General features: G+C 45.0%; 2 protein-coding genes across 3 annotated transcripts in view; both read left to right on the top strand.

Annotated features, from left to right (window-relative positions):
• Window positions 1-27,231, top strand: part of LOC116407773 — an 880,143-nt gene that overhangs the window by 802,235 nt on the left and 50,677 nt on the right. The window lies entirely within an intron of this gene.
• Window positions 54-23,212, top strand: LOC105948563. Of its 2 annotated transcripts, none has more exons than XM_031893789.1 (2): window positions 54-136; window positions 21,911-23,212. In XM_031893789.1, the coding sequence occupies exon 2, from the start codon at window positions 22,011-22,013 to the stop codon at window positions 22,458-22,460; it is 450 nt and encodes a 149-aa protein (XP_031749649.1). In that variant the 5' UTR covers window positions 54-136; window positions 21,911-22,010; the 3' UTR covers window positions 22,461-23,212. The 2 variants fall into 2 exon arrangements, with proteins under 2 accessions (XP_031749649.1, XP_031749648.1); XM_031893788.1 differs by lacking the exon at window positions 54-136 and adding an exon at window positions 20,641-20,717.

The following is a 27,231-nucleotide window of genomic DNA, read 5'->3' as shown; positions in this document are numbered from 1 at the left end:
GCGATTATTTGCCTAAAAATTATAGATATTGTTTGACAGGATACAAAGCCTCTCGCCCATTGGGGTATAAAGCCAACCGTTCCCTGGTACAGAACCAGAATAATCTGATTCAGCAGGAGCAGCTGATCCATTACAGGTAATTACACTGCAGAAACTTTGCCTTTATATATATATGTCTTATTACAAGAATGTCCATCAAGGCTTCATGTTGGGCTTAAGTTACCCTTGATTCTATTTAAATTGGGGAGTGATATTCCCCCTCCCCCCCAGCAGCCGATCAGCAGAACAATGGGAAGGGAGCAAGATAGCAGCTCCCAGTAGGTATCAGAATAGCACTCAGTAAGAAATCCAAGTCCGGCTTGGGACTCCTCCAGTTACATGGGAGTAGGAGAAACAATAGGTTAGCTGACAGACAGAATCCCTTTAAGTTTATTTAAAGCAGTCTGTGATCTCTGTGATCACACAGCGGGGTATTTATATAAACTATAGTAGGGTTTCTGTAGCAAACACCCCAGCTGTACCAGTGCAGGAATGGCTGCCCCCGGGGCTACACAGCGGGGTATTTATATAGACAGGGTTTCTGTAGCAAACACCCCAGCTGTACCAGTGCAGGAACGGCTGCCCCCGGGGCTACACAGCAGGGTATTTATATAAACTATAGTAGGGTTTCTGTAGCAAACACCCCAGCTGTACCAGTGCAGGAATGGCTGCCCCCGGGGCTACACAGCGGGGTATTTATATAAACTATAGTAGGGTTTCTGTAGCAAAAACCCCAGCTGTACCAGTGCAGGAACGGCTGCCCCCGGGGCTACACAGCGGGGTATTTATATAAACTATAGTAGGGTTTCTGTAGCAAACACCCCAGCTGTACCAGTGCAGGAACGGCTGCCCCCGGGGCTACACAGCGGGGTATTTATATAAACTATAGTAGGGTTTCTGTAGCAAACACCCCAGCTGTACCGGTGCAGGAGTGGCTGCCCCCGGGGCTACACAGCGGGGTATTTATATAAACTATAGTAGGGTTTCTGTAGCAAACACCCCAGCTGTACCGGTGCAGGAGTGGCTGCCCCCGGGGCTACACAGCGGGGTATTTATATAAACTATAGTAGGGTTTCTGTAGCAAACACCCCAGCTGTACCGGTGCAGGAGTGGCTGCCCCCGGGGCTACACAGCGGGGTATTTATATAAACTATAGTAGGGTTTCTGTAGCAAACACCCCAGCTGTACCAGTGCAGGAATGGCTGCCCCCGGGGCTACACAGCGGGGTATTTATATAAACTATAGTAGGGTTTCTGTAGCAAACACCCCAGCTGTACCGGTGCAGGAATGGCTGCCCCCGGGGCTACACAGCGGGGTATTTATATAAACTATAGTAGGGTTTCTGTAGCAAACACCCCAGCTGTACCGGTGCAGGAATGGCTGCCCCCGGGGCTACACAGCGGGGTATTTATATAAACTATAGTAGGGTTTCTGTAGCAAACACCCCAGCTGTACCAGTGCAGGAATGGCTGCCCCCGGGGCTACACAGCGGGGTATTTATATAAACTATAGTAGGGTTTCTGTAGCAAACACCCCAGCTGTACCAGTGCAGGAATGGCTGCCCCCGGGGCTACACAGCGGGGTATTTATATAAACTATAGTAGGGTTTCTGTAGCAAACACCCCAGCTGTACCGGTGCAGGAATGGCTGCCCCCGGGGGTACACAGTGGGGTATTTATATAAACTATAGTAGGGTTTCTGTAGCAAACACCCCAGCTGTACCAGTGCAGGAATGGCTGCCCCCGGGGCTACACAGCGGGGTATTTATATAAACTATAGTAGGGTTTCTGTAGCAAACACCCCAGCTGTACCAGTGCAGGAATGGCTGCCCCCGGGGCTACACAGCAGGGTATTTATATAAACTATAGTAGGGTTTCTGTAGCAAACACCCCAGCTGTACCAGTGCAGGAACGGCTGCCCCCGGGGCTACACAGCGGGGTATTTATATAAACTATAGTAGGGTTTCTATAGCAAACACCCCAGCTATACCAGTGCAGGAATGGCTGCCCCCGGGGCTACACAGCAGGGTATTTATATAAACTATAGTAAGGTTTCTGTAGCAAACACCCCAGCTGTACCGGTGCAGGGCAACAGTACATAATATAGAAATAATTTTGATACACTTTCATTTTTTGGTGTTACTGTTCCTTTAACCTGTGTACAATACAATTACACAACTGTTTGTACAGTCTGTAGACTTATCATTTAACCAACGTTTGCTATATTTCATGCATCCATGATCCAAGATAGACAAGTATAATGGTGTGTAGGCAATTGCTGAACTAGATATAGATTGCTTCCTAGGTAAGTGCACCTAACCTATGGCATCATGTGTTATAGGAATACACTGGCACAAACCCAGGAAAACCATTCTCATAGATGGCCAATGAGTGGGTTTTTGAAGTCATTCCTAGAGGAGATCATACACTCATTCTTGCATGATCCCCTGATTGATTATTTGTTGAGTAGAAGCTCTAGGTTATAATAACGTCTTGTATTTACCATCTAACGTCTACTGTGGGAGGTCTACTGTCTGCTATGGGAGATCTACTGTCTACTGTGGGAGGCTTAATGTCTACTGTGGGAGGTCTACTGTCTGCTATGGGAGATATACTGTCTACTGTGGGAGGCTTAATGTCTACTGTGGGAGGTCTACTGTCTGGTATGGGAGGTCTACTGTCTACTGTGGGAGGCTTAACGGCTACTGTGGGAGGTCTACTGTCTGCTATGGGAGGTCTACTGTGGAAGGCTTAACATCTACTGTGGGAGGTCTACTGTCTGCTATGGGAGATCTACTGTCTACTGTGAGAGGCTTAATGTCTACTGTGGGAGGTCTACTGTCTGGTATGGGAGCTCTACTGTCTGCTGTGTCTGCTATGGGAGATCTACTGTCTATTGTGAGAGGCTTAATGTCTACTGTGGGAGGTCTACTGTCTGGTATGGGAGCTCTACTGTCTGCTGTGGAAGGCTTAACATCTACTGTGGGAGGTCTACTGTCTGCTATGGGAGGTCTACTGTGGAAGGCTTAACATCTACTGTGGGAGGTCTACTGTCTGCTATGGGAGGCTTAACATCTACTGTGGGAGGTCTACTGTCTGCTATGGGAGGTCTACTGTGGAAGGCTTAACATCTACTGTGGGAGCGTCTACCTGTTGCGCATCCGTGGTTAGGGTTAGACAAACTACACTTGTGCGGCAGGAGTTCCTCTCTGTGCGGTATGGGATAAGCGTATCTCACATGTGGAAAGGCCTTAAACATCTACGGTGGACGGGTCTACTGTCTGCTATGGGAGGTCACTGTCTACATGTCTGGAAGGCTTAAATGGTTCTAACTGTGAAAGTCTACTGTCCTGCTATGGAAGGATCTACTGTCCTACTGTCCGGACGGCCTTTTGGTCTAAAATGTGGGAGGTCTACTGTTACTATAGGAGGTCTAACTGTTACTGTGGGAGCTTAATGTGTGAGTTAACTGTGGAAGGTCTATCCTGTCCTGATCAATGGCGAACCGAGGATCTACTATGCTACTGTGGGAGGCTTACGAATCAAACTGTACTGCAAATGGGAGGTAGCTTGACTGTTGGAAGGACTTAAATAACGAGTCTACTGTGCGCGGAAATCATCTACTGTGCTTTGCTATGGGAGGTCTACTTCTACCTTGTGGGGAGGCTAATGTTTCCTAACTGTGTTGAGACAGGCTCCATCTACCGTGCCTTGGCTATGAGCGCAGAGGCTCTACCTGTCACTCGGAAGGACTTTAACGTCTACTGTGAGGAGTCTACTGTCTTGCTATGGGAGCATCACTACTGACTTACTACTGTTACGGGGAAAGGTCTCTACGTCTGTTATGGGAGTCCTATGTCTCCCTGTGGAGGCGCCTTATATACGTGTAATAGCATCTCTTTTACTGTGAGTAGTCGTACGTCTAGCTGGATGGGGACGCGCTCTACTTGGAAGGCTTAACATCGTACTGTGGGAGTTACTGTCTGATAATAGCGAGCGTTCTACTGTCTACTGTGGAGGGCTTAAATGTCTTAACTGTGGGAGTTCTACCTGTCTGGTACGGAAGGCTCTACTGTCCTAACTGTGGGAGGCTTAAAACGGTTTACTGTGCGAAGTCTAACTGTCTACGGTGGAAAAGCTTAACGAATCTACTGTGGAAGATCTAACTGTCTTACTGTATCGGAGAGTAGTCTACTGTCTAAACTGTGAGCTTATCAAACTCGACTCTTGTGGGAGGCTTAATGTCTACGATGCTGGAAGCATCTACTGAGTCTGAAAAACTATAGTGAAAGGTCTTACTGCGTTCCTACTGTGAGGCAAAGGACTTAACAATCCTACTGTGGGAAGTCTTTATCTAGACTAGTCAATATGGAAACCGAAGATCTATCAGGTGCGACTTGTGGGAGGGTTTCTAGCTGGCGTTCTGGACTACGGAGGTCTACTGTCTCCTGTGCGCGACGGTTAATGCTTCTACTGTTTTGAGATGAGCGTCTACTGTCTGCTATGGGAGTCTACTGTGGTGAGCATGTAAACATCTACTATGTGGACTGTGCGCTACTGTCTGCTATGAGAGATAGTTCTATACTGTCGTAACTGTGGTAAGAGCTTTAATATGTGTCTACTGTGGGAGGTCTACGTCCCTGGTATGGGAAAGGTCTTAAATACACTGTTTTATCTAAATGTGGAATGGAGAGCATAAATCGTCTAATACTGTGGAGTCTACTGTCTATAGAATCTGGTAAGTCTCTGTGGAAGGTTATTCCTTAACGTTCTACTGTGTGAGGTTCGTGACATGTGCTATTGCGCTTTGGGAGGTTAACTATGGGGGCTTAATATGCTCTAACTGTGGGAAGAATTTAACTGATCTCTAGGCATATCCGGAGGAGTTCTAAGCGTTGGAGTTTTATTAAATGGTATGAAAAATATCTTACGTGTCTTATTAACTGTAGGATATATGGCTAAATTGTACCTCTAACTGTGAGAACCTACTGTCTGCCTATCTGAAGGAATCGGCCGACTACTTGATATATATGCAGCTTAAATGATCAAATAAAGATGCGATCTTAATCTGTCAGCTATGGGGATTCCTGAGGTCCTAAACATGATGCGGCAGGTCCCTTCTAGATTGAGTCTAAGTCTTGTTGGGTAGGATACAAGCTGCTGACCTAACTGTGGAGTACTTATAGACACGAGTGTACTGTGGTTGGAAAAAGAGTGTACTACTGTTCTGATCTTAGTGGCGAGGTCTACTGTCTACGGGGTGGGAGGTGCGTTAACGTCTACCCTGGAGTCTACTGGCCTGCTAAAATGGAGGGTCTACTGTGGGAGAAACTAAACGCTTCTAACTGTGTGAGTCTATCTGGTTGATCATAGCTGCGTGGAGGCTTAACGCATCGTACTGTGGCTGTTAGAGGAGAGGCTGTGGAGGATGGGCTATCAATAATGTTATTGTGCAAGTTCCCAGATCAGTGGTTTTTTTTCCTTCCCAGTATAGAAAGTCGATGGATCGGTGGCATCTTTGCGTCGCCAAAGAAAATAAAAGACCACCGAGCAGTGGACCTTATTAGCGTCGAGGCAGGTATGATGATTATTACTATCGAATCCATTCCAGAAAATCTGACCTGAAACTGATGACCGATGAGAATGCGCAGCCCATAACTATAAAAGAGTACCCGAATGAATAGCTTCCCATACAATTTTGTGCCGCCTACGCACCCTCCGCTGCTAGACGAGACGTGCAGGGACCATTATTACTGGGGCAATTAAAAGAATGAGCCTAAGCGTATCTAACATCATTAAAGAGCCAAAACCTATATACTATCACCCACGCCACCGAGACCAGTCCACCCAATTTGACAGTAAGAAGAATGAGAAAGTTCAAGTCCGCTATCCTACATTCGCACTCCCCTTACCATACCCAACTAGCGCAGGCGGGAGACCCAAACTACTCTGACCCATCCATGTGCGGTGGATCTATGTCCTACATCCCAGTCACGCTACATACCGAGAGCAGAGGATGGTTCTAGCTGGTAGCCGCACCAACGAACAGTTGGAGTAGGACGGAATACGTAGAGAGAGTAGAAGACTCTTTCTTTCCGATCCATGAACTGTAAAAGAATGGGCCTGTACCTCACATCTTTGAGAAACAGAAGAAGACGAAGAGAGCTAACATACTGCGTGGAAGCGCCCCATAGTATGAGTGGGAGGCTTCGGAAGTACCTACAGGAGTACAATTTCAACCCAAGGAATAGAGACTAGGGGCAGGAGAGATTGACCGTTTATCCCTACTTCAGAGGTCGGAGCTTGTCCTCCCGGGGGCTTGGCCATCACAAAGGTGCATCGCTTGGCACGTGGGAGTGCATCAAAACCATTTCAATGATTCCGAACAGCATCACCCAATTAACAGATGGCGCGTGGGCGACCAAGAAGAGATCATATCTCTAAAGGTCGGCTATGACAAAGAGAAGATGTCGCGCGAAGATAGCCAGTACCGAACACAACTGGATGAAAAATCTCTACAACCAGCAGGGCGAAACGTGAGGGGGGGCCTTGTCGGCGTCGAATTTGCCAAAGCGACCAGTTCTCTCTCAGCACGTGCGGAATAGCGAGAGGAATCCAAAGTCCAATCGGAGAAGAAAACTGGACCAGGTACCTGAGTGGAAGAATCAATGACCATTCACGTTGGAACCCCAGAAATCCCAATTAGGAGTCATAGTAGTCATGCCAGGGTCACCAAACTGGGTTGCCTGGCGGTCCGAACCCCAGTGCTTGCGACTCCAGCGCATACCAGGTTTAACCAAAGCATCCAAACCCCCCAACCTAACAAGGTAATCCACTCGCCCCCAGCATAAAAATAGCCTCGATAGTTCTTGCCCATTGGCTCGGTGCTAAGGTCGGAATCGAAGCTGCAAACCATTTTGCTTATTGTGACTAGATTTTCTCGTGCGTAGAACTCATTTTCCGGTTTATTTGCAATGTATACGCAATGACACGACGCCACCAAGTCGTTAATGATACCGGACAAAAACAAAAAGGGGGAAAGACAGGGGGGGGGAAAACGAGAACTTCAATCATGGAATATTCACCTCTAATCTCTAAAGCCCAAAGAGAAGTCGCGGAAAAAGTTAAGTGAAAAGCACCCACATAGGAAGATTGATGCCTAGAAAATGATCGGGGGACTTTTTTTCCATCATATGTCTTAATGGTGGAAAGACACACGAAGCTTACTAGTAGCAGCTACTTGTTCAAACTAACTATAAAATAGACTATGACGTGGATCAAATTTACCTCGTATAAGTTGTCGACTAACCGTGTGTTGCAGAGGCAATTCTCCGGTATTGTCTATTGGCAGGGGATTTCTTCCCCTTTTAAGACCATGAAAAGAAGTAGCTGCTACTAAGTTACTTGCCTAAAAAGAATATATACCCCAGCCTTTGCTAATTCCCTGTGGTTTTTCTGTGATGATGGGTAGGAGTAGCCATAAGAAGTATTAAAAAAGAAAAGAGTACCTGCCCGTTAACAACCATCCCTTTCGCCCAAGAAGAACGTCACTGGCTGTGTTCTGCGCAAACGAATAATCCCGTCTTGTCTGCAAATAAGAGTCAACCAGACAGAGAAAATGAAGGACAACACTTCGCCCTGGTTAAAATTGTACCCTAGAAGAAATTGAAGCATATAACCAGCGTTCCTTAAGCCGAAGTATCGTGGGACCCCACCGGACCGTCCCCTACGCTTAAGAGATAATCATTTGATACACAGCAGCCTCGTTACCCCAGTTTGGTGAACTCTCCCGTGTACCGTACCTACTGAAGATTAATCACGATAGCCCAGTCCGGTTCTCTTTATCCCTACGTGTGTGAAGCCAACGTGTCCCTATAGAGACTAGAAAGCATCCCTTAAACACTTTGTCGCGGAATACCCGTTTCTTTCCATTTTTCGCCTTATCCTATTGACAATCGAGAAATTATCTGAGATCTTAAACTCCCATACCAACGTTTGGTTGTAGCCCCCGGCATGTGCGCTTACATAGAAGATTCACAGATAAGTCGCCCGCTTAACCAGTTGATGCGTGTTTGAACCTTTGGAAGCTGGGGACCCAGGAACATGTCCCACTAGAAGTAAAAGGACGGATCTGTGCAAGCCCTTTAACAAGTAGAGTTGCGACCCCTAAAACGTACACCTGACTGAGATCGGAGCGCTTAACCAGCTTCTATATGGGATGACAATGCTCTCCACTAAACCTAGAAGAATAGAAGATGAGCCAGCGAGGTACAAGGAACCTTACCCGATAAGTTGGTTTGACCACTGTCTAGTAATAAGACCAAATAGAGAATAAGCAAAGCCTTTACACCAAGCATGCGTCGACCCCGGACGATTGCCATATCCTCTAAACCTATAACTGGGATATATATACCAAGGAAGTAAGCCGAAAGACAGGGAGCTCACTGTATTCTAGGGAATATTGCAGATCTTTAAATTAAGTTACCTAAATGGCCTTTACCACAGCCGTGGTGATACCCTCTGTAATGTCCCATACCAAGAGACTTGGAGGATAGCCAGCCTTACATTTGGTCGACAACAGTGGCTCCTATAGCAATAGAATTAAGTAAGAAGTAAGCCCAGCTCCCCATAACCAAATTTGAAGGAATGTATACTAACCCATAGAGAAATAGATAAAGAAGCGAATCAGTAGTGCACCAGCGTAACCATGTTAGGGTCTGAACGTCCGCGAGGAATGTATCCTACAGAGAAATCAGAGATAAGCAACTACACACACCTTAACACAGGTTCAGAGTGACCTGGCTATAGAAACAATCCTCACATCGAGGTGTACAGCCAGAGCCAGAGGCACCTGCTCTCCTGCCGACCAATGCCAACTAGGGTACGAAAGAGTAGGGCCGCACCACAATCCTTCGGCTGCATATAGCTCCACTCCCCTTTAGCTATGTCTCTTCCCCTTGTGCTGCCCCGCACCCTGCGGGTCTACAGCAGTGTTGACCCCATGGAGGCAGTAAAAAGAAACCCATTTCCTACAGCACTATAAAGCATATTATTTTTTATGAATATCGTGTGCAGGAGCCCTTTCCCCATTTTGCCCACAATAAGAAATAAGGCTAAGGTGGCCTATAGCCCGGGATATTCCATTTGTGTATTAGGATGGTGATTTCTAATACACGGTTCCTTCCATTGTGCGGAACCTAATGCTTGGATTGGCCTTCACCCGCGACCTCCCCTTTGTGTTTTGGCATTCTATGTAGTCCAAAGTGGGGTACTGAAGCCTGGAGATGCACAACAGGAACCAGGTCCCTGTGATATAAGCAACAACAACTTGTAAGAACCTTAACTAGTGGAACACTTCTCAGGCTAAAGGAAATCAAGGGGCCCCTTAAGACATGTAAGAGAGTTCCCTAGAACAAACAACAAAACCAGCTTGATAGTGCAAAAAGTATAGTCCACATCAATTGGCCCCGCTTAAAGGGGGCAATATAAGATGCGTTAAAATGGCTTGCAGCCCGTAATCCCTCTGGAGAGTTGCCCAAAGCAAAGGCGTCAAAACATAACAATGATGGTATGAACTATTAGTGAGTTCCCCATGTCCCAGATTCTATCTGCAAAAATGGCGGCAATCACCGAAATATAACACTGAATCAGCGTATGCTAAGTGTGCCTAGAGAGAAGATATCAAAAAAAGCACCAATGGCCATATCTCATGTGTCATGTATACTATTTTGTGTGGTGGAAAACCCAACCAAAAAGTGAAATAAAATTAAATATAAACTTTCTGTGTTTCTTCCTTTCACTATAAAGGTCCTACAAATTTTATGAGGGTAAATTAGGTCAGATGTCGGCTCGGGAAGTGAACCTTCAAGTTCCCAATGTTTATAATTTCTCATTCCACTTTTTGAGAAGTCGGGCCCATACATGTCTGGCAAAGATATCTTGCAACCTTACACTTACAATGTTCACCTTCCCTGAGAATCTTCCATATCACCTAGGAAGTTTTCACCCGAATCGGCAACTAAAATTCTGCCCACGTGTATGGCGGGAACCTAACAATATTAGTCCCTTCTGTTAGGCCCTCAACGGTAACGTATCACTAATGTGCAATCCACCATAAGTACTGAGATCAATCCCTTCCACCCTTCTCTGTTTCCTTTTTCCTACATAAATCTGTCCCAACGTCCTATTCTTCCAGAGCCTTCTCTTTAAACCTCAGTCCCTCCACCAATAAGCATGCTGGTGACTCTCAATGCCGCCTCCTGTGTCTGACCCCCTCATAATAGTGGCGAACCAAGTCCTATTTCACCAATATTCTGCGACCCCTGGCTTGAGTCGCAAGCGCTTCTTAAATGCGCTATGCCACCTACATCAACTGTGTGGTCTTTGCTAAAATTTGGCCCTAAACTTAAACCCAACTTTCTCCCTTAGGAATGGTAAACAAACCCTAACCTGCCCCACCATACTGCCGTCTGATTCACTGAGAAATACATGACCTACTAACCTAAGGTGAGATATGTCTAAACTTAAGTATATAGATTGTCTAACCATGCTACTAGAGCTGAGATCCACTCAAGAGTAAACGAACATGGCCTTCATTCTGGACCTTGCCACTCTCCCTGCATGAGTCTGTGCCAGCCTCCACTCATGTTAGCCTGTTGCCCTCTCTCCAGTCGAGAGCCGTGTCTCCTAACTGCTCCCTAGCTCAGAGCGCCTTGTCTAACTTTCAGTGCCACATGGCCTCCACCTGCCGTGGACCAGTGTATCCCACCCGTTAAATCCTATTAATTCGTGTGTGAATATCCCCAGGCAAATCCTAATTAAATGCAATATACAAAATTTGCCTTTGCAGGTCCAACATAAAGGGTGGCAAATGTGCCCCCCTAAAACTATTGTACACACCTATGTAAATGTCGCTTAATTAATATAAATTCCCAGAAGGTCTTATCGACCTAGTGCTAATCATACTGAGAACCGGTATACCTCAAAACCTTTACCCAACAAAAATGCGTACGTTCTCAGTGGTTGTGGCAACTAAACCAGGAAATAAAAATATAAATGCCACTTAGACCCATTATTGTGAATACCGCCCTCATATCATTACTCTGAGTTATAAATGTATGGAACAAGGTGGAGCTATACCACCAAGATGGCTCATAGCAACCAAATGTGGTCGCATATGGCTGAAACATCTCTAGACTGTTTTGACCCGTGAAGTAGAGAGCTCTTGTGGAAAAGGCCCGTTGACGCTGGTCCAATAAACCCTCGCTCTGGCTGCTCGGTTCTCCCTGCCAACTATTTGAGCGCGAACCAGGAGCACCGACTGTTTCCGAGAAATTATGAATCCCTCAGTTGTGAATGAACCCATTGGCAGTGATAAATGTGCGCCAGTCTCTCATATATGAGCCCAGCTGCCCACCAAAGTGAACAGAATAACTCGCCCAAGCCGCGGATGTATCCAACTCCCAAACCCGCAAGCGGAATGCTCGATCACTTATTTTTTCCGCCCCCCCCCACTGGCCAAATAAAATATTGTCAAAAGTGGAATCCTGAAGATAAGAACCAAGCCTAAGACAAAAATACTTTCATATGGTGGCCATCAAGTCGCATCTATCTTGAGCCCACATATCAACTAAGTTAATGTATTTAGATTTAGGTTCTAGTATGTTGGCAGAAAGTTCCTTGGAGCGAATATAGCGATGAATGCGAGCCCATTAGAGAGTATTATGCACAAATCAACTCCCTGCCCCCATGTGTACATAGTCCCGCTGAGGTTGGTAGTGGCAATCTTTCCCCCTTAGATGTCTTCCTATGCTACAATGTGAGAGAAGAACAAATGAGCCTCCTCGGTATTGAAACCGCAAGAAGCACAAGGCCAGATATATCATTCAACCTTTGTAATAAGTTAACCATCGGGAAATGAAAAAATAACATTAGAAAAGAAGAAGATCCATATGAGAAAGTCCAGTGAGTCAATTCGGCAAAGACCCCCTATCATGGTGAAACTAACGGTAATCTGGGGAGATTGAGTGTTCCCGGTAAACTCCTCTCCCAAAACTTTCACCCAGGATATGTGGGAGCCCATAAGCGTCTAAGCTGCCCCATCAAATATGTTCTTCTGCATTCGCACGTGAGCCGGGGATACGTACACTATTGCATAACCACAGTTGCCGTCCTCATGGTTGAGTTATCTCCAGTAAACCAGCTTTTAGTAAACATCTTTGTTAATTAGACAGTTCTCGAGCTGTATTTGTCAATGACCTTGATTATATGTTGATATTATCCTAATTCCTTTTGTGTTGCTTCCCTTTAAAGACCTAAGCAGAAGACAAGAATGTGAAGCAGGTCCAAATTCTTTTACCTGCCTCCTGGTTCTAATAAATATACCCCAAAAGTTCTCTTACGTCTGTGATATCTGTTCTTACCATGTATACTATAACACCTAGCAAAACAGTATTAACCACTGCTAGCCCAGCACGTTAGTATTACCACCTTGTAGTGAGCGACCCGAGGATTTGTGTATTTGGTTCACTTCTCCACGAAACAGACTAAAGCGTGACACGAAGAAGCAACAGGCTATACATGCATTCAGAAGTTTGCCAGGGACTTCCCTTCTCTGCACCAGTGAGTAACTTGCTCAACCAATGTCTGCCATCTGGAAAGTCCCAGAGTTAATCAGAAATCTGTCCTGAAGAATAATGAGAGTCCCTTAATTTATGGAACACGATGAGAGATTTGGCATGTCTGCATAATGATGTTAGTTCCATAGGAAAAAGATTAAGGAAAAGCCCAGATTATACTATTTACATTGCGATTTTAACACTGGCAAAGCACCAAATCAACCTAACAGGTCTCGCGTTAAAAAACTTGAGATATCAGTTCCTGCCAAAAAGGCCACTAGCCTGTTCCTATGAGAGAACTACAATGAGGCACCGCTCTCTCAGCATTATAAACCCCAGCCCTATTATCATTGCTGAACGCTTTAGATTTTATATGAGAAATCACAACGAAATGGGGAAAAGCCCCTTGCAGACTATATGTTTGGTACCAATTTAAACAGGCTATCTGAGCCCCCTGTGAATTTTATGCAGATACAATCCTGAATCAAGGCTTTATGCGTGACAGCATTAAAGTTTTCCAGTATATGAAGCCCTCATGATGAGTTCTACCTGCATTAAGCCTGCCTACAAAATGAAGCAGGAAATCTCACCACTTTCAAAGTCGTGGTCGTCTATTTGCGTGTGAAACATCGGCCATTGTCAACCAAGTGCCTAGACATTACTAAACTAGCAAAGCTGACCTCTGCTCTAGCAATATTCATACACAGCAAAATATGATCTTCGATTTTTCGAAATATCCCTAAAAAATAACGTTACAAGGGTATCTAAAACCATTTCATCCCAAATTCACCCCACTGCCACCTATTAGAGTAGAGTTGACATGCTTTGAGCATAGTGACATTTCCAAGACCTAACCAAAGAAGGTCTAATAGCCTCCTTGCTACCTGCAATTGTGGGGAGTCGCTCGCGATCCCAGCAAACTGACTGCAGATATAAATCCCAGAAACCTTGTAGAAATTGTGGAAAGTTAGGACCACATATCGCTCGTTGTACTCGCAGACAACACGCAAATATCCAGGCGAGCGCCAGGGCACATAACAAAATGATTCTGTGTTCCTATAATTTCTGACAAGCCTAGGAAAGTGACTGCTACTATACACTTGCCATTATCACGTCTAACTTACTACGCCTGTGGGGAGATGATGGCATTCATATTAAGCTGGTTAGAATTAGAGCTAGGGACAAGTACCAGTAAACATGGTTACTGACACAGGTGCAATCTGTATCACTAAAGTGCAAGATGTATCTGTTTACAAGAACTGTTTAAGGTTAGAGGATATCTGCCCATCTGGGCTCAAATACTTCACTTTTTACATCTCAACTTACTTGCTATACTGTAGTAGAGAAGATTCCCTATGTACTTTGGAGAGAAGTCTGCAGCCACCCATTCACATATGCAATGGTCCACGGTCTATTTAACATTCCCCTTTAGGGTTATGTGAAGCGGCAATCATGGACCCTATTGCCCGCGTTTTATGGTTAACATTGCGTTTGAATGTCAGCACCTAAAAGCTGAATTGGGCTAAAATATCTTACCTATTCATAAACAAATACTGAAGCATCCTTTCACCAAAAAATGTCTGTAGCAAAGTATCCTGTAGCGGATCATATCAAATGTCACCTCCCCCTCTTTATAAGGAAGAATTATAGGTCGCGCAATAAATTATGAGTGATTAAAGGATGTGCTGAAATTGTGCATTTACATCACTGTAAATTTCTATGTCAGAAGGCCCATATTGTTCTAAAGCAACGTGTCCGCCTTTCGCCCATATGCTCTTAGAAGAACCTGTTGGTAGTACGAAAGAAACTCTAGAAAAGAAAGTGGTCAAGCATTATGGTTTGATGGTACCAACCGGTTACAGAATTACAGCTTGCTCCTGGGTCTTGCCACTTCTCCCAAGTTTAGTAAGAGGTACACCCAAAAAGGACAAGAAAAGCTATTAGGACCTTTAGTATGGTGGTGACTACAAGGCCATGCTCAATCGCTGTATTGAACCCAGAACCCTACCTACTACCCAAATGTAGAGACTTTTTATCCATACACCTTTGCTGGAGTAAACTTTAGCCAAATTGATTTAATCAAAATGGCTCTGAATACATCCAGCCTAAGTCAGCTGGACTCCGTGAATATCCACTATATATGTCCCAATTTCCTTATAACCCCATCTAACCACACTAACCATGCATTGCTTCTCCGCACACCCGCCCGGCTTACCCATTGGAGTAATCCAACAGCCAGTTCCCCCAAGTGCCAAAATCACCGAGCAATTGGCAAGTGGAATCAGATTTCTTCAAGGAAATTGATCTAATGCTGTCTGATTTTACAGATTGACATATATTTAAATCTTTCTTAGCATTCCAAAACTGTTGAAAGCAACTACGGCTACTATCTATATATATCTATAGTTAAGATATAGTGTTATTAAAATTAAAAGCATCTTGGTGCTAAGTAAAAAATTCAAAGTGTCACTTCCTCCAGAAAGTCTGTAGAGATTAGCTTAGGAATAAACCGCCAAAGAGTGATGACCAAAAATAAAGTACTTCACCCAATATACAGAAACAATAAAGCAAACTGTATATAGTGCGTCAAATGACCACCTTCACCTTTATACACAAGGAGATGTCGTCAAATCTATCACTCACCTCTTAGGACTGCTAATAAATTAACTATATGAACCGAGTATCCTTCATATACTAAGTAGCAAACACTTGTTATATGCCAACCCCTCCTTACAGTGAACCTTATGTGCCCAGTAAAGAACCAAGGGGCTGCGTCCAGCCGTATCGCGTGAATGATGCAAAAAGCATTTTTAGTGTATTTGCAAAGCCACTTACACTACACCAACAGCAAGTGGCTAGCCACAGCTTATATATTATGACCCTAGTAAGCTTACTCGAGAGGAAATATAGTGCATGTTATTCACCTCCACCCCTATACGAGAGCTATGGCGAGGCAAGCTTCATTCTTCACCATCATTGACGTCCCTCAATGGAAGTTAGAACATCCCAACTGCTTATTGCTGTCTTACGACCCTAACACAAAACACCGAGCCGTCACACGATGCTCAATAAATTAGTAGCGGCGAAGTGCTACTAAGTATATTTTTTCGAAAAAGGTAAAAAGACAATTTAGCAATAAAATGACTTTATAAGCAAGCGAAGTTTTCACTGTCCCCCCACTGATCACAAGCACTTCTGGCCATTCTTGGGCCAAATTCAGCAATGCCACACATTGGCAGCACTTCGAATGCAACCGGGTGGGCAGATTACTCTAATATGGGCATATGACATATGATATATATATATAGACGTTCGTTCAGGATCATGGGAATGCCAGAGTGCTCCATAATACCGACCGAGCATTCCCCGCTTGCCTCCCATATACAACCAGGATGTTCCATGACGAAAGTGTCATTTTTTCAAGTTTCCATTTTCTATGCGAAAAGGACTGCACTACTATATTTTATGTGCAAGATATATTTGCACTTTCTAACAATACGAGTAATTACTCCTCTTATGCTCCCAAATAAGTGAATGTGACTTTATTCTCACAAGGCTGGCCAGATATCTACAGCCACTCTGAGCAGAAATCACATCAAGCCATTTTGAGTAAATAGAGTGAGTATCAGCTTTTTCCATAGTTCCCACGAGTATGTTTTAGTGTGTGGGAGAGAGGATACCGGGTTGGTCATTCCCCCACATAAATATTAACAGTCCCCAGAGGCTCCTTGCCATGAACTTCACTGAGAAGGCCGCAGTCCGAGTGTAAAACAGAATGAAAGCGACCGAGCTCGTGGTTTACTTGTCTCCTTTAGAGACCAGGCCCTGCTGGCAAGGCAAGCAATTTATAGAAATTTTTGTGAAGTCCAGTATTTTATGTTACCTGCTATGTGTCTTCTTACAAAATCCAGCACCCACTGCACCCCTTCACCCATGAGACCATGGGCACATCGTAATCCAGTATGGAAATAGAATAACTTCATATTGACCCCTATGCTAGATAATAAAACAGCAACATTTCATTTGATGACGTTGTGGTTTATCTGATCTCAGCCCGGCTATTCAAGGGTTGGAGTGGTAGTATACACACTAATGACGCTTTGTCAGTACAAGCGAAGAATACACGAATTAACCACCACTCTATTATGTTGCTTTTGGGTAATTTGTTTGCATCCTCATGGTCTGCCAAAGGAATTAGTTTTCGGGATAAAGTGGACAACTTTCCAGTGTTCAACATCTTCAGGATTTGAATTCCAGTACTCTCTCTGCAACAAAATGGTATCAAGCACAAAATTGACCCCACCCTTATCACCCAGCCTTCAAAAAATTGTTTGGCCTGTAATCCCTGAACAGGGCTTGTTTCAGACATTTAAAAAAAAAGCATTGTATGAAAGTACAACATCTCCCCACTATAGCCATGCTTCCCGCTCGCTACTGCTAACCAAGTGAGATGTTGAAGAACTTTGTACCCGGGATTGTCTGTTATAATTATAGGATACTTCCACCAACAAATTCCCATCCACTAGAAAGTACCCCCCCAGCGGGACATCAAGTTATGTAGAATGAACAGCAATTCTCAAGCATTGGTTTGGAAAATGTTAGACACTATACTACTCTCCTTCTAATGTCCTAGGATACCCACGTTGTGATAATAACTTTCCAGATTACTGCTAATCAAGTCCAGAGCACATAATAAGCTCCAGACCTAAGATAGAAGACTATTTTTTACCACCAGTTGTGTATAAGCTGGTTTCCCGGTTCCGCAGTACATTACCCGCCATTCTCAGGGGCCGCGCTCTTGCGTCTCCCGGATACATTTGTCCTTCCATAGAAGGGGTCCATTTCCTAGACTACGAAGGTTCCCCAGAATATGTCCACATCCATGTCCTAGTGTAGCATAAGACTAAATCATGGCTCTCTAGATAAAGCAGTGTTGTTTCCGGCTGTCACCCGTACCTCCTGTCATTTTGCTTACCATGTGACTTCAAGTACCCCTGTCACACGGCCACCTAGGCCCGCTCAACAGGAGACAATTACCAGATGCCCAACCAATCCCATCTTAATCAAACCAGTGCTACCAGCCTATGAGGGTGAAACCCGGACAGTTTTATTGGTGATCCGTAATAACGACAGTCACTGCCAAGCCTCCCCTGACAAGAATTACACGGATCTTATCAAAATGCGCATCTTATAGTATGCACTTGTTAACTTGTACTTTCACCTTTAAAAATGGTTGTAGAATCTGAAGTTATAAGCTGTTATATATGCTACTAGTATATATATATATATGTATATTGTCCCGAGAAATCTACCTTTCTTGCTAAAAAAGGGAAGGAAAATTAGTAAAACCTGCTCCTGTTGCATTAGACATATCAAATTCTCGTGTTACAATGGCATCTTGTGGCTGCTTATTGCCCATGGTTGCGCTTGTCTGTATGAGAATGAATAAGTGTCCTAAACTATAATCCCTGTTATCGTGTGCTTCTGTAAACCTGCAAGATGCAAGCGCAAATCGGCACAGGCCAAAATCATTAACATACGCCATGTTCTAATAAAATTAACCAAAAAATCCAGTGTGTATCTTAAACACTGAAACATAAAACGCACAAAGACAAAAGAAGTTAAAGTTTATTTGAAACCCCAAACATGACTAAAAGCCAGAGCCTAAGTTTATAAAATACATTCAATTATATCTATAATTGAGGGGTATAATGAAACAAATATCCCCGTGTCCCACGAACCCAGGACAAATAAGAGTTCTTTAGCACTCGAGGTTGCTCCTTAATGATACCATTATTAACAGTAAACTCTTAGAGAACCCACACCTTTTTGATTTCTTGGCAATTTAATCATTATTGCCTCTCTCTGATTTATGGCCTTGAGATTTATTGCTGTTATCAGGATGTGTAACAAGCTTCTACAGATTCCATAGAGTTTAGGGCGTGGGTTCCTCTGGCGCGGCCCGGAGACTGATGAAACCCTGGTTGTGCCAGTGCTGTGCGCTATAAATTCATTGAAAGCGTTCCGGCTGGTGTAGATACCAGGAGCTGGGTAACCTGTCCATACGGCTTTGGAGTCGGGGTGGGGGGGGGGGCAAAGTACCTGGAGGAAACCCAACAGAAACAGGGAATAACTCCTGGGCTGGATTCAAACTCAAGACCAGCTCAGGGCCTCCTGCAGGAAATTCTGCAGTCAGGGGGTTCATGGCAGAAGGAGCCCCGAGAACCATAAATTGTGATTCATGGACCACATAGGGCAGGGGCTTGTGGGGAGTGGATGAGCTTTTAACATAATGGGGTGTGGCTTGGGCAGGGGCGTGGTCATAGGTGAATGGGTCTTTTCATTACTTGTTGGCAGGGCCCCTTTTGCCAAGGGGACTGGAGGGTTAATAATTGAGGGGGAGTGCCCTGCTAACTGATGGGGCCCTGTGATTCCGGATGGCTGCCCTACCCACAATTCTGAGGGAAACTTTTCTTATTGTATATTCTTTACTCTGAGCCTGCTACACATGGGGCCTGATGGCAAATGAGTGGTAGGGGGTTATTATTATTATTATTATTATTATTAACATTTATTTATAAAGCGCCAACATACCCCACAGCGCTGTACAATAAGTGGGTTTCATACATTGGACATACAGAGTAACATATAAAGCAATCAGTAACCGATACAGGAGGGGAAGAGAGCCCTGCCCAAAAGAGCTTACACTCTACAAGGAGTAACATATAAAGCAATCAGTAACCGATACAGGAGGGGAAGAGAGCCCTGCCCAAAAGAGCTTACACTCTACAAGGAGTAACATATAAAGCAATCAGTAAGCGATACAAGAGGGGAAGGGAGCCCTGCCCAAAAGAGCTTACACTCTACAAGGAGTAACATATAAAGCAATCAGTAACCGATACAGGAGGGGAAGGGAGCCCTGCCCAAAAGAGCTTACAATCTACAAGTAGGTGGGTTGGGCTGCTGGGCACCCCGGCCCATATGCCTTGGCCTGACTCTGGTTCCCCCCCCTATCTCCAATACCTGCACTTTGTGCCTGAGGGTGGGGGTTCCCCCTCTGTAATGAGAGAAGTCGGGGTACGTGCCTCACACTTACTGTACCACATCCTGCTGACACTAAAGAAATATTACAAAATAATTGGAAGGTTCAGAAAAACAACTCACAAGTTTGGGCAAAAAATCCAGCTGAGCAATCATTTGCCTTAAAGATATAGATATTGTGTAACAGAACAGCAACCCTCTCGCCCGTGGGCACTACAGCCGCCATCTTGCTCTATTCAACCTACTGTTACTCACATTCCCTATTGCAGCTCCTACTGTGTGGGGCCCCAATACCCCCATCTCTACCCTTCGGCCCCCACCTTATGGCACAGGTAACATTTTGAGGGCCTTTTGCAAGTGACATTTCAATACTTTTTGTCTTAACCCATTCATTTCCACAAACAACCCAGATGCCCCATTGCACCCACTGGCTTATTGTGCTGGGACATAGCATCCCACCCCTATTGCCCACAGCTCCTTTATACCATGGTCATATTCTGCCCCATCAGCAGAGGGGTAAATAACCAGGGTCGGACTGGGAAAAATCCCAGTCGGCCCCGGCTCTAGTGGGCCCCGGCGGCCCAGTCCGACCCTTGCTGGCGATCCCCATGCCTGACCATTCCTCCCCTGACGCATTAAATTTACGTGGGTGGGGGCCCCTGCGGGGGGGGGGTTAGGGGTCACCTGGAGGGCCCTTGGGGCAGGAACCCCCGGTGGGCTCTTCACCCCCCAGTCCGACCCTGTAAATAACAGGCATTTTTTAACTAACTACACTTGGGTTGGGCCGCTCTGCTCTGCTGATGGAGATAATTTCACAAAACTATTAAAAGGTTTAGAAAAACAACCCATTAAAGAGACAAGTTTGGGCAAAAAAATCCTGTTGAGCAATTATTTACCTTGAAGATACAGATATTGTGTAATAAGGATACAAAGCCTCTCGCCCATAGGGGTATAAAAGGAACCGTTCCCTGGTACAGAAGCAGAATAATCTGATTCAGCAGGAGCGGCTGTTCCATTACAGGTAATTACACTGCAGAAACTTTGCCTTTAATTCATTCTTTGAAGAACAATTTTACCCTGGTATATCCCCTGGCACAGCCACTATGCCCCGGGGGCAGCCAACGGAGCTGAAAGGTCACATGGTTATTGGGAATAACTAGGAACTGATCAGGGCCAAGAGCAGAGCAACCATATGCCTCCTACGTTAGGTTTAAGTTACCCTTGATTCTTTATATATATAGCAGTCTTTTATCTCCTGCTCACATGGAATGATAATGATATAGTGACTGTCTCTTTATTATGATAGCTTAGAGATCAGGTCACTATGGCTGTCTATCTGTCTATATCTGCTACTTTATAGTTCTGCATCAATGTGGTCCTTCCCTCGCCCCTTATTATTGCCTCCAGCTGCCCCTCCCACCCACTTTTTTCTGCTGCTTCACTATGGGGAGACTTCATACTTTTCCTACCTCTTTTGCTGCCCCCCAATGTCAGTCAGTTATTTACAATAGTGAATTGATGGGAATATAGCCAAATAAAATGGTAGGTGGACAATTGAATGGATTAAATGGTTGGGCAGATGTACTGGAAGGTAGGCAAACCTATATCAATATCAATGTATCTGAACTGATAGATGTAGACTGCTTCATAGGTGAGTGCACCTAACCCCTGGCACATCTTTATAGCTTTGAAGCCTCCTCAACCTCTACTATGAAGCAAGTGCATAATAAATACCTTTTGTATTTCCCAAGCTCCCCTTGAGTAGGACTTCTTTTGTTTTTATCTGGAGTCCTGTTCGTCTCTGGACATGTTTTAGGTAGGGTGATGGCAAGTACTTGGCATCTATGGCATCCATGTGTTATAGAAATACACTGGCATAAACCCATTCTCATAGTTGGTCAATGAGTGGGTCTTTCCTAGAGGAATTCATACACTCATTCTTGCTTGAGTCCTTGTTGAGTAGAAACTCTAGGTTACAATAACGTCTTGTACTTACCATCTAACGTCTACTGTGGGAGGTCTACTGTCTACTGTGGGAGGCTTAATGTCTACTGTGGGAGGTCTACTGTCTGCTATAAGAGGTCTACTGTCTACTGTGGGAGGCTTAACATCTACTGTGGGAGGTCTACTGTCTACTGTGGGAGGTCTACTGTCTACTGTGGGAGGCTATCATACGTTATTCCATTCAATCCTCTGGATTTTTCTTTCTTGCAGAATCATGGTTGGGATTGTGCCAAAGAATAAGGCCCGAGGGGTGGACTTTTGTGGAGTTAATGATTATTACTAGATCGTTCGATCTGACTTGAACTGTTACATGAGATCAACAAACTTCAACAAGGGAGAAGATATCAATATTTTTACACTTCACCCCTCGTGTAGAGACGGAGACCATTACCTGGCATATAAAGATGATTACTTCTACATCATTAAGGGCAACAGCTACCGCCGAGTCACCAACATGAATAAAGATGAAGGTGCAGTCGTCTACTCGCTCCATCCCAACTGCCAGGGGGGAGACCATTACCTGTCCTCTGGGGACTACTTCTACATCATCTACCAGAACCGAGGTGTCTATCGTCGCACCAAGAACATGAACCAGGATGAAGAGAGTGAAGAATTTACTCTCCATCCAAACTGTAAGAATGGGCTGTACTATTTTGGAATAGTAAAATACTACTATTTTGTAAAGCCCCATGATGAGTGGGGGCTTCAGTACTACAGGAGCAGCAACTTCAACAAGGATGAAGATAGTGAGACATTTTAATTTCATCCCTCTGTCATCAGCTTTCTCCCAGGGGGCTTGGCCATCACCAAAGGTCCATCATTTGGCACGTGGGAGTGCATCAAAACCATTTCCAATAATTCCGACACTCCAGTAACCTGGACCAAGAAAATCACCAAGAAGGTTGGCTGTGACAGAGAGAAGATATCCAGTATAGAGCACAACTGGAAAATATCCCTTGAAGCCAGCATGGAAACTGGGGGCTTGTCGTCTTTAATTGCAAAGGCACAGTTCTCACTCAAAACTGAATATGGGGGATCCTCAGTCAATACGGAGAGAGAGAATTGGTCCCAGGCTACTGAGGTGGAAGAATCAATGACCATCACCTTACAGCCCAATAAATCAATGTATATCTGGCAGTACCAAGTTGGCTTGGGGTCAGAAGCAGTTCTGCACTGCCGCGATACCAGGTTTAAGAATGATCCGACCCCACCTACAGATAATCCACTGCCCCCAGCATAAAAATAGCCTTCATGGTTCTACCTGTTTTAGTGAATAGTTCATTCTATCCTGTTTAGTTTAGGATGCATCTGGTGCAAATGGGTGGGGCTTAATGTAGATGCTTCAGTTTAGCTTGTGTTGACCATAAGGGTTAGGTTGGAAAACACATTATAACTAGCTACTGGTGTTGAACAGGGACCTTGCTTTGATAAATGTTGGGCTCATCAGCATTAGCCCCACTGGGACCTTTTTCTTTTAAAGTTCTTATGCAATAAATCAAATATTAACATTTTCAGCTGCCTGTTTATTTGTGTGTGTGTGGGGGGGGTGTTTGCAAATCATGAATCCTGTATCAGACAGGAGTGCTGGGCCCCCAGGAAACCTTCCCATCACCCACCTTCCCATCTTTTCTGTCTCAGTACCACAGTACAGTAAGCCGTATTTAGGACCTGGTATCCTACCTGGGCAGACACTAGAGTGCTGATTGGGTTTATAATGTCAACCATGTTGGGAAGAACATAAGATCCACAAGATCTCCTTCAGTGGTCTAGGCAGGGTAAGGGAGGTGAGTCCTGGTTCTGGAAGGCAGTTTGCTGGTTGGGTAGACTCTCTTGGCATTGTATTATGGCACCCTGCTGACATTAGCCTCATTAGTGATGTCTCCCTAGATAAACAAATCCAATCCCCAAATAGAACTTTTGAGCAAACGCTTCCTCATGTAATTGGGAAAGGTCCCACCACTTCTCAGTAATTCCTGGACTGCTCTCTTTCCCACGGTCAACAGGCAGAGCTTAGTCCTGACTGAGACAATGATCAATGGTCACTGAACTCTATGCACTTACACTACGCACTCTGTGCACTTTGATAGGTCAAGGGCTGATTTAGTTGCAAAAGATCTAAGAACCTTATTTACAGGCCCAGAGCAATGCAAAGGGAACACCCATGCAACCCCTCTCCATTGGTTCAAGGCTACTCCCCTTTGTAAGACTCATAGAAAGAGAGAAGCCCAGAACCAGAACTACAGCTGTAAAACTGTTTTTTTTTTTGCACAAGGGTCATTGGCACAATAATATATCAGATCTGGGGGTTTTGTAGATCACAAGTTGTCGAATTCCAGGCAGTGTCATTCTGTGGCTACTAAAGCAAATAAAGTGCTGTCTTGTATAAAAAAGGGCATTGACTCAAGGGATGAAACATAATTTTGCCCCTTTATAGGTCCCTGGTAAGGGATGTGAGTGGATAGGTCAGTATGGGTCTGTATGTGAGTGGATAGGTCAGTATGGGTCTGTATGTGAGTGGATAGGTCAGTATGGGTCTGTATGTGAGTGGTCAGTAGGTCAGTATGGGTCTGTATGTGAGTGGATAGGTCAGTGTGGGTCTCAGTATGGGTCTGTATGTGAGTGGATAGGTCAGTATGGGTCTGTATGTGAGTGGATAGATAGGTCAGTGTGGGTCTGTATGTGAGTGGATAGGTCAGTATGGGTCTGTATGTGAGTGGATAGGTCAGTATGGGTCTGTATGTGAGTGGATAGGTCAGTATGGGTCTGTATGTGAGTGGATAGGTCAGTATGGGTCTGTATGTGAGTGGATAGGTCAGTATGGGTCTGTATGTGAGTGGATAGGTCAGTATGGGTCTGTATGTGAGTGGATAGATAGGTCAGTATGGGTCTGTATGTGAGTGGATAGATAGGTCAGTGTGGGTCTGTATGTGAGTGGATAGATAGGTCAGTGGGTCTGTATGTGAGTGATAGATAGGTCAGTCTGTATGTGAGTGGATAGATAGGTCAGTATGGGTCTGTATGTGAGTGGATAGGTCAGTATGGGTCTCTGGGTCAGGTAGTGTGGGTCTGTATGTGAGTGGATAGATAGGTCAGTGTGGGTCTGTATGTGAGTGGATAGGTCAGTATGGGTCTGTATGTGAGTGGATAGATAGGTCAGTATGGGTCTGTATGTGAGTGGATAGGTCAGTATGGGTCTGTATGTGAGTGGATAGATAGGTCAGTGTGGGTCTGTATGTGAGTGGATAGGTCAGTGTGGGTCTGTATGTGAGTGGATAGATAGGTCAGTATGGTCCTATGGTCTGTATGTGAGTGGATATAGGTCAGTGTGGGTCTGTATGTGAGTGGATAGGTAGTGTGGGTCTGTATGTGAGTGGATAGGTCAGTGTGGGTCTGTATGTGAGTGGATAGATAGGTCAGTGTGGGTCTGTATGTGAGTGGATAGGTCAGTATGGGTCTGTATGTGAGTGGATAGATAGGTCAGTATGGGTCTGTATGTGAGTGGATAGGTCAGTGTGGGTCTGTATGTGAGTGGATAGGTCAGTGTGGGTCTGTATGTGAGTGGATAGGTCAGTATGGGTCTGTATGTGAGTGGATAGATAGGTCAGTATGGGTCTGTATGTGAGTGGATAGGTCAGTATGGGTCTGTATGTGAGTGGATAGATAGGTCAGTATGGGTCTGTATGTGAGTGGATAGGTCAGTGTGGGTCTGTATGTGAGTGGATAGGTCAGTATGGGTCTGTATGTGAGTGATAGGTCAGTATGGGTCTGTATGTGAGTGGATAGGTCAGTGTGGGTCTGTATGTGAGTGGATAGGTCAGTGTGGGTCTGTATGTGAGTGGATAGGTCAGTATGGGTCAGTATGTGAGTGGATAGATAGGTCAGTATGGGTCTGTATGTGAGTGGATAGGTCAGTATGGGTCTGTATGTGAGTGGATAGGTCAGTATGGGTCTGTATGTGAGTGGATAGGTCAGTATGGGTCTGTATGTGAGTGGATAGGTCAGTATGGGTCTGTATGTGAGTGGATAGGTCAGTATGGGTCTGTATGTGAGTGGATAGGTCAGTATGGGTCTGTATGTGAGTGGATAGATAGGTCAGTGTGGGTCTGTATGTGAGTGGATAGGTCAGTATGGGTCTGTATGTGAGTGGATAGATAGGTCAGTATGGGTCTGTATGTGAGTGGATAGGTCAGTGTGGGTCTGTATGTGAGTGGATAGATAGGTCAGTATGGGTCTGTATGTGAGTGGATAGATAGGTCAGTGTGGGTCTGTATGTGAGTGGATAGGTCAGTGTGGGTCTGTATGTGAGTGGATAGATAGGTCAGTGTGGGTCTGTATGTGAGTGGATAGGGTCAGTGTGGGTCTGTATGTGAGTGGATAGATAGGTCAGTGTGGGTCTGTATGTGAGTGGATAGGTCAGTGTGGGTCTGTATGTGAGTGGATAGATAGGTCAGTATGGGTCTGTATGTGAGTGGATAGATAGGTCAGTATGGGTCTGTATGTGAGTGGATAGGTCAGTATGGGTCTGTATGTGAGTGGATAGGTCAGTATGGGTCTGTATGTGAGTGGATAGGTCAGTGTGGGTCTGTATGTGAGTGGATAGGTCAGTGTGGGTCTGTATGTGAGTGGATAGATAGGTCAGTATGGGTCTGTATGTGAGTGGATAGATAGGTCTAGGTCATGTGGGTCTGTATGTGAGTGGATAGAGTGTGGGTCTGTATGTGAGTGGATAGATAGGTCAGTGTGGGTCTGTATGTGAGTGGATAGATAGGTCAGTATGGGTCTGTATGTGAGTGGATAGTAGGTCAGTATGGGTCTGTATGTGAGTGGATAGGTCAGTGTGGGTCTGTATGTGAGTGGATAGATAGGTCAGTGTGGGTCTGTATGTGAGTGGATAGGTCAGTATGGGTCTGTATGTGAGTGGATAGATAGGTCAGTGTGGGTCTGTATGTGAGTGGATAGATAGGTCAGTGTGGGTCTGTATGTGAGTGGATAGATAGGTCAGTATGGGTCTGTATGTGAGTGGATAGGTCAGTATGGGTCTGTATGTGAGTGGATAGATAGGTCAGTGTGGGTCTGTATGTGAGTGGATAGGTCAGTGTGGGTCTGTATGTGAGTGGATAGATAGGTCAGTGTGGGTCTGTATGTGAGTGGATAGATAGGTCAGTATGGGTCTGTATGTGAGTGGATAGGTCAGTATGGGTCTGTATGTGAGTGGATAGATAGGTCAGTGTGGGTCTGTATGTGAGTGGATAGATAGGTCAGTATGGGTCTGTATGTGAGTGGATAGGTCAGTATGGGTCTGTATGTGAGTGGATAGGTCAGTGTGGGTCTGTATGTGAGTGGATAGGTCAGTATGGGTCTGTATGTGAGTGGATAGGTCAGTGTGGGTCTGTATGTGAGTGGATAGATAGGTCAGTGTGGGTCTGTATGTGAGTGGATAGATAGGTCAGTGTGGGTCTGTATGTGAGTGGATAGATAGGTCAGTGTGGGTCTGTATGTGAGTGGATAGATAGGTCAGTGTGGGTCTGTAT

This window comes from Xenopus tropicalis, chromosome 9, assembly GCF_000004195.4.
Source record: "Xenopus tropicalis strain Nigerian chromosome 9, UCB_Xtro_10.0, whole genome shotgun sequence".
Classification (NCBI taxonomy): domain Eukaryota; kingdom Metazoa; phylum Chordata; class Amphibia; order Anura; family Pipidae; genus Xenopus; species Xenopus tropicalis.
Note: the sequence above shows the minus strand (reverse complement) of the source record. Positions and strands in the feature narration are given on the sequence as shown.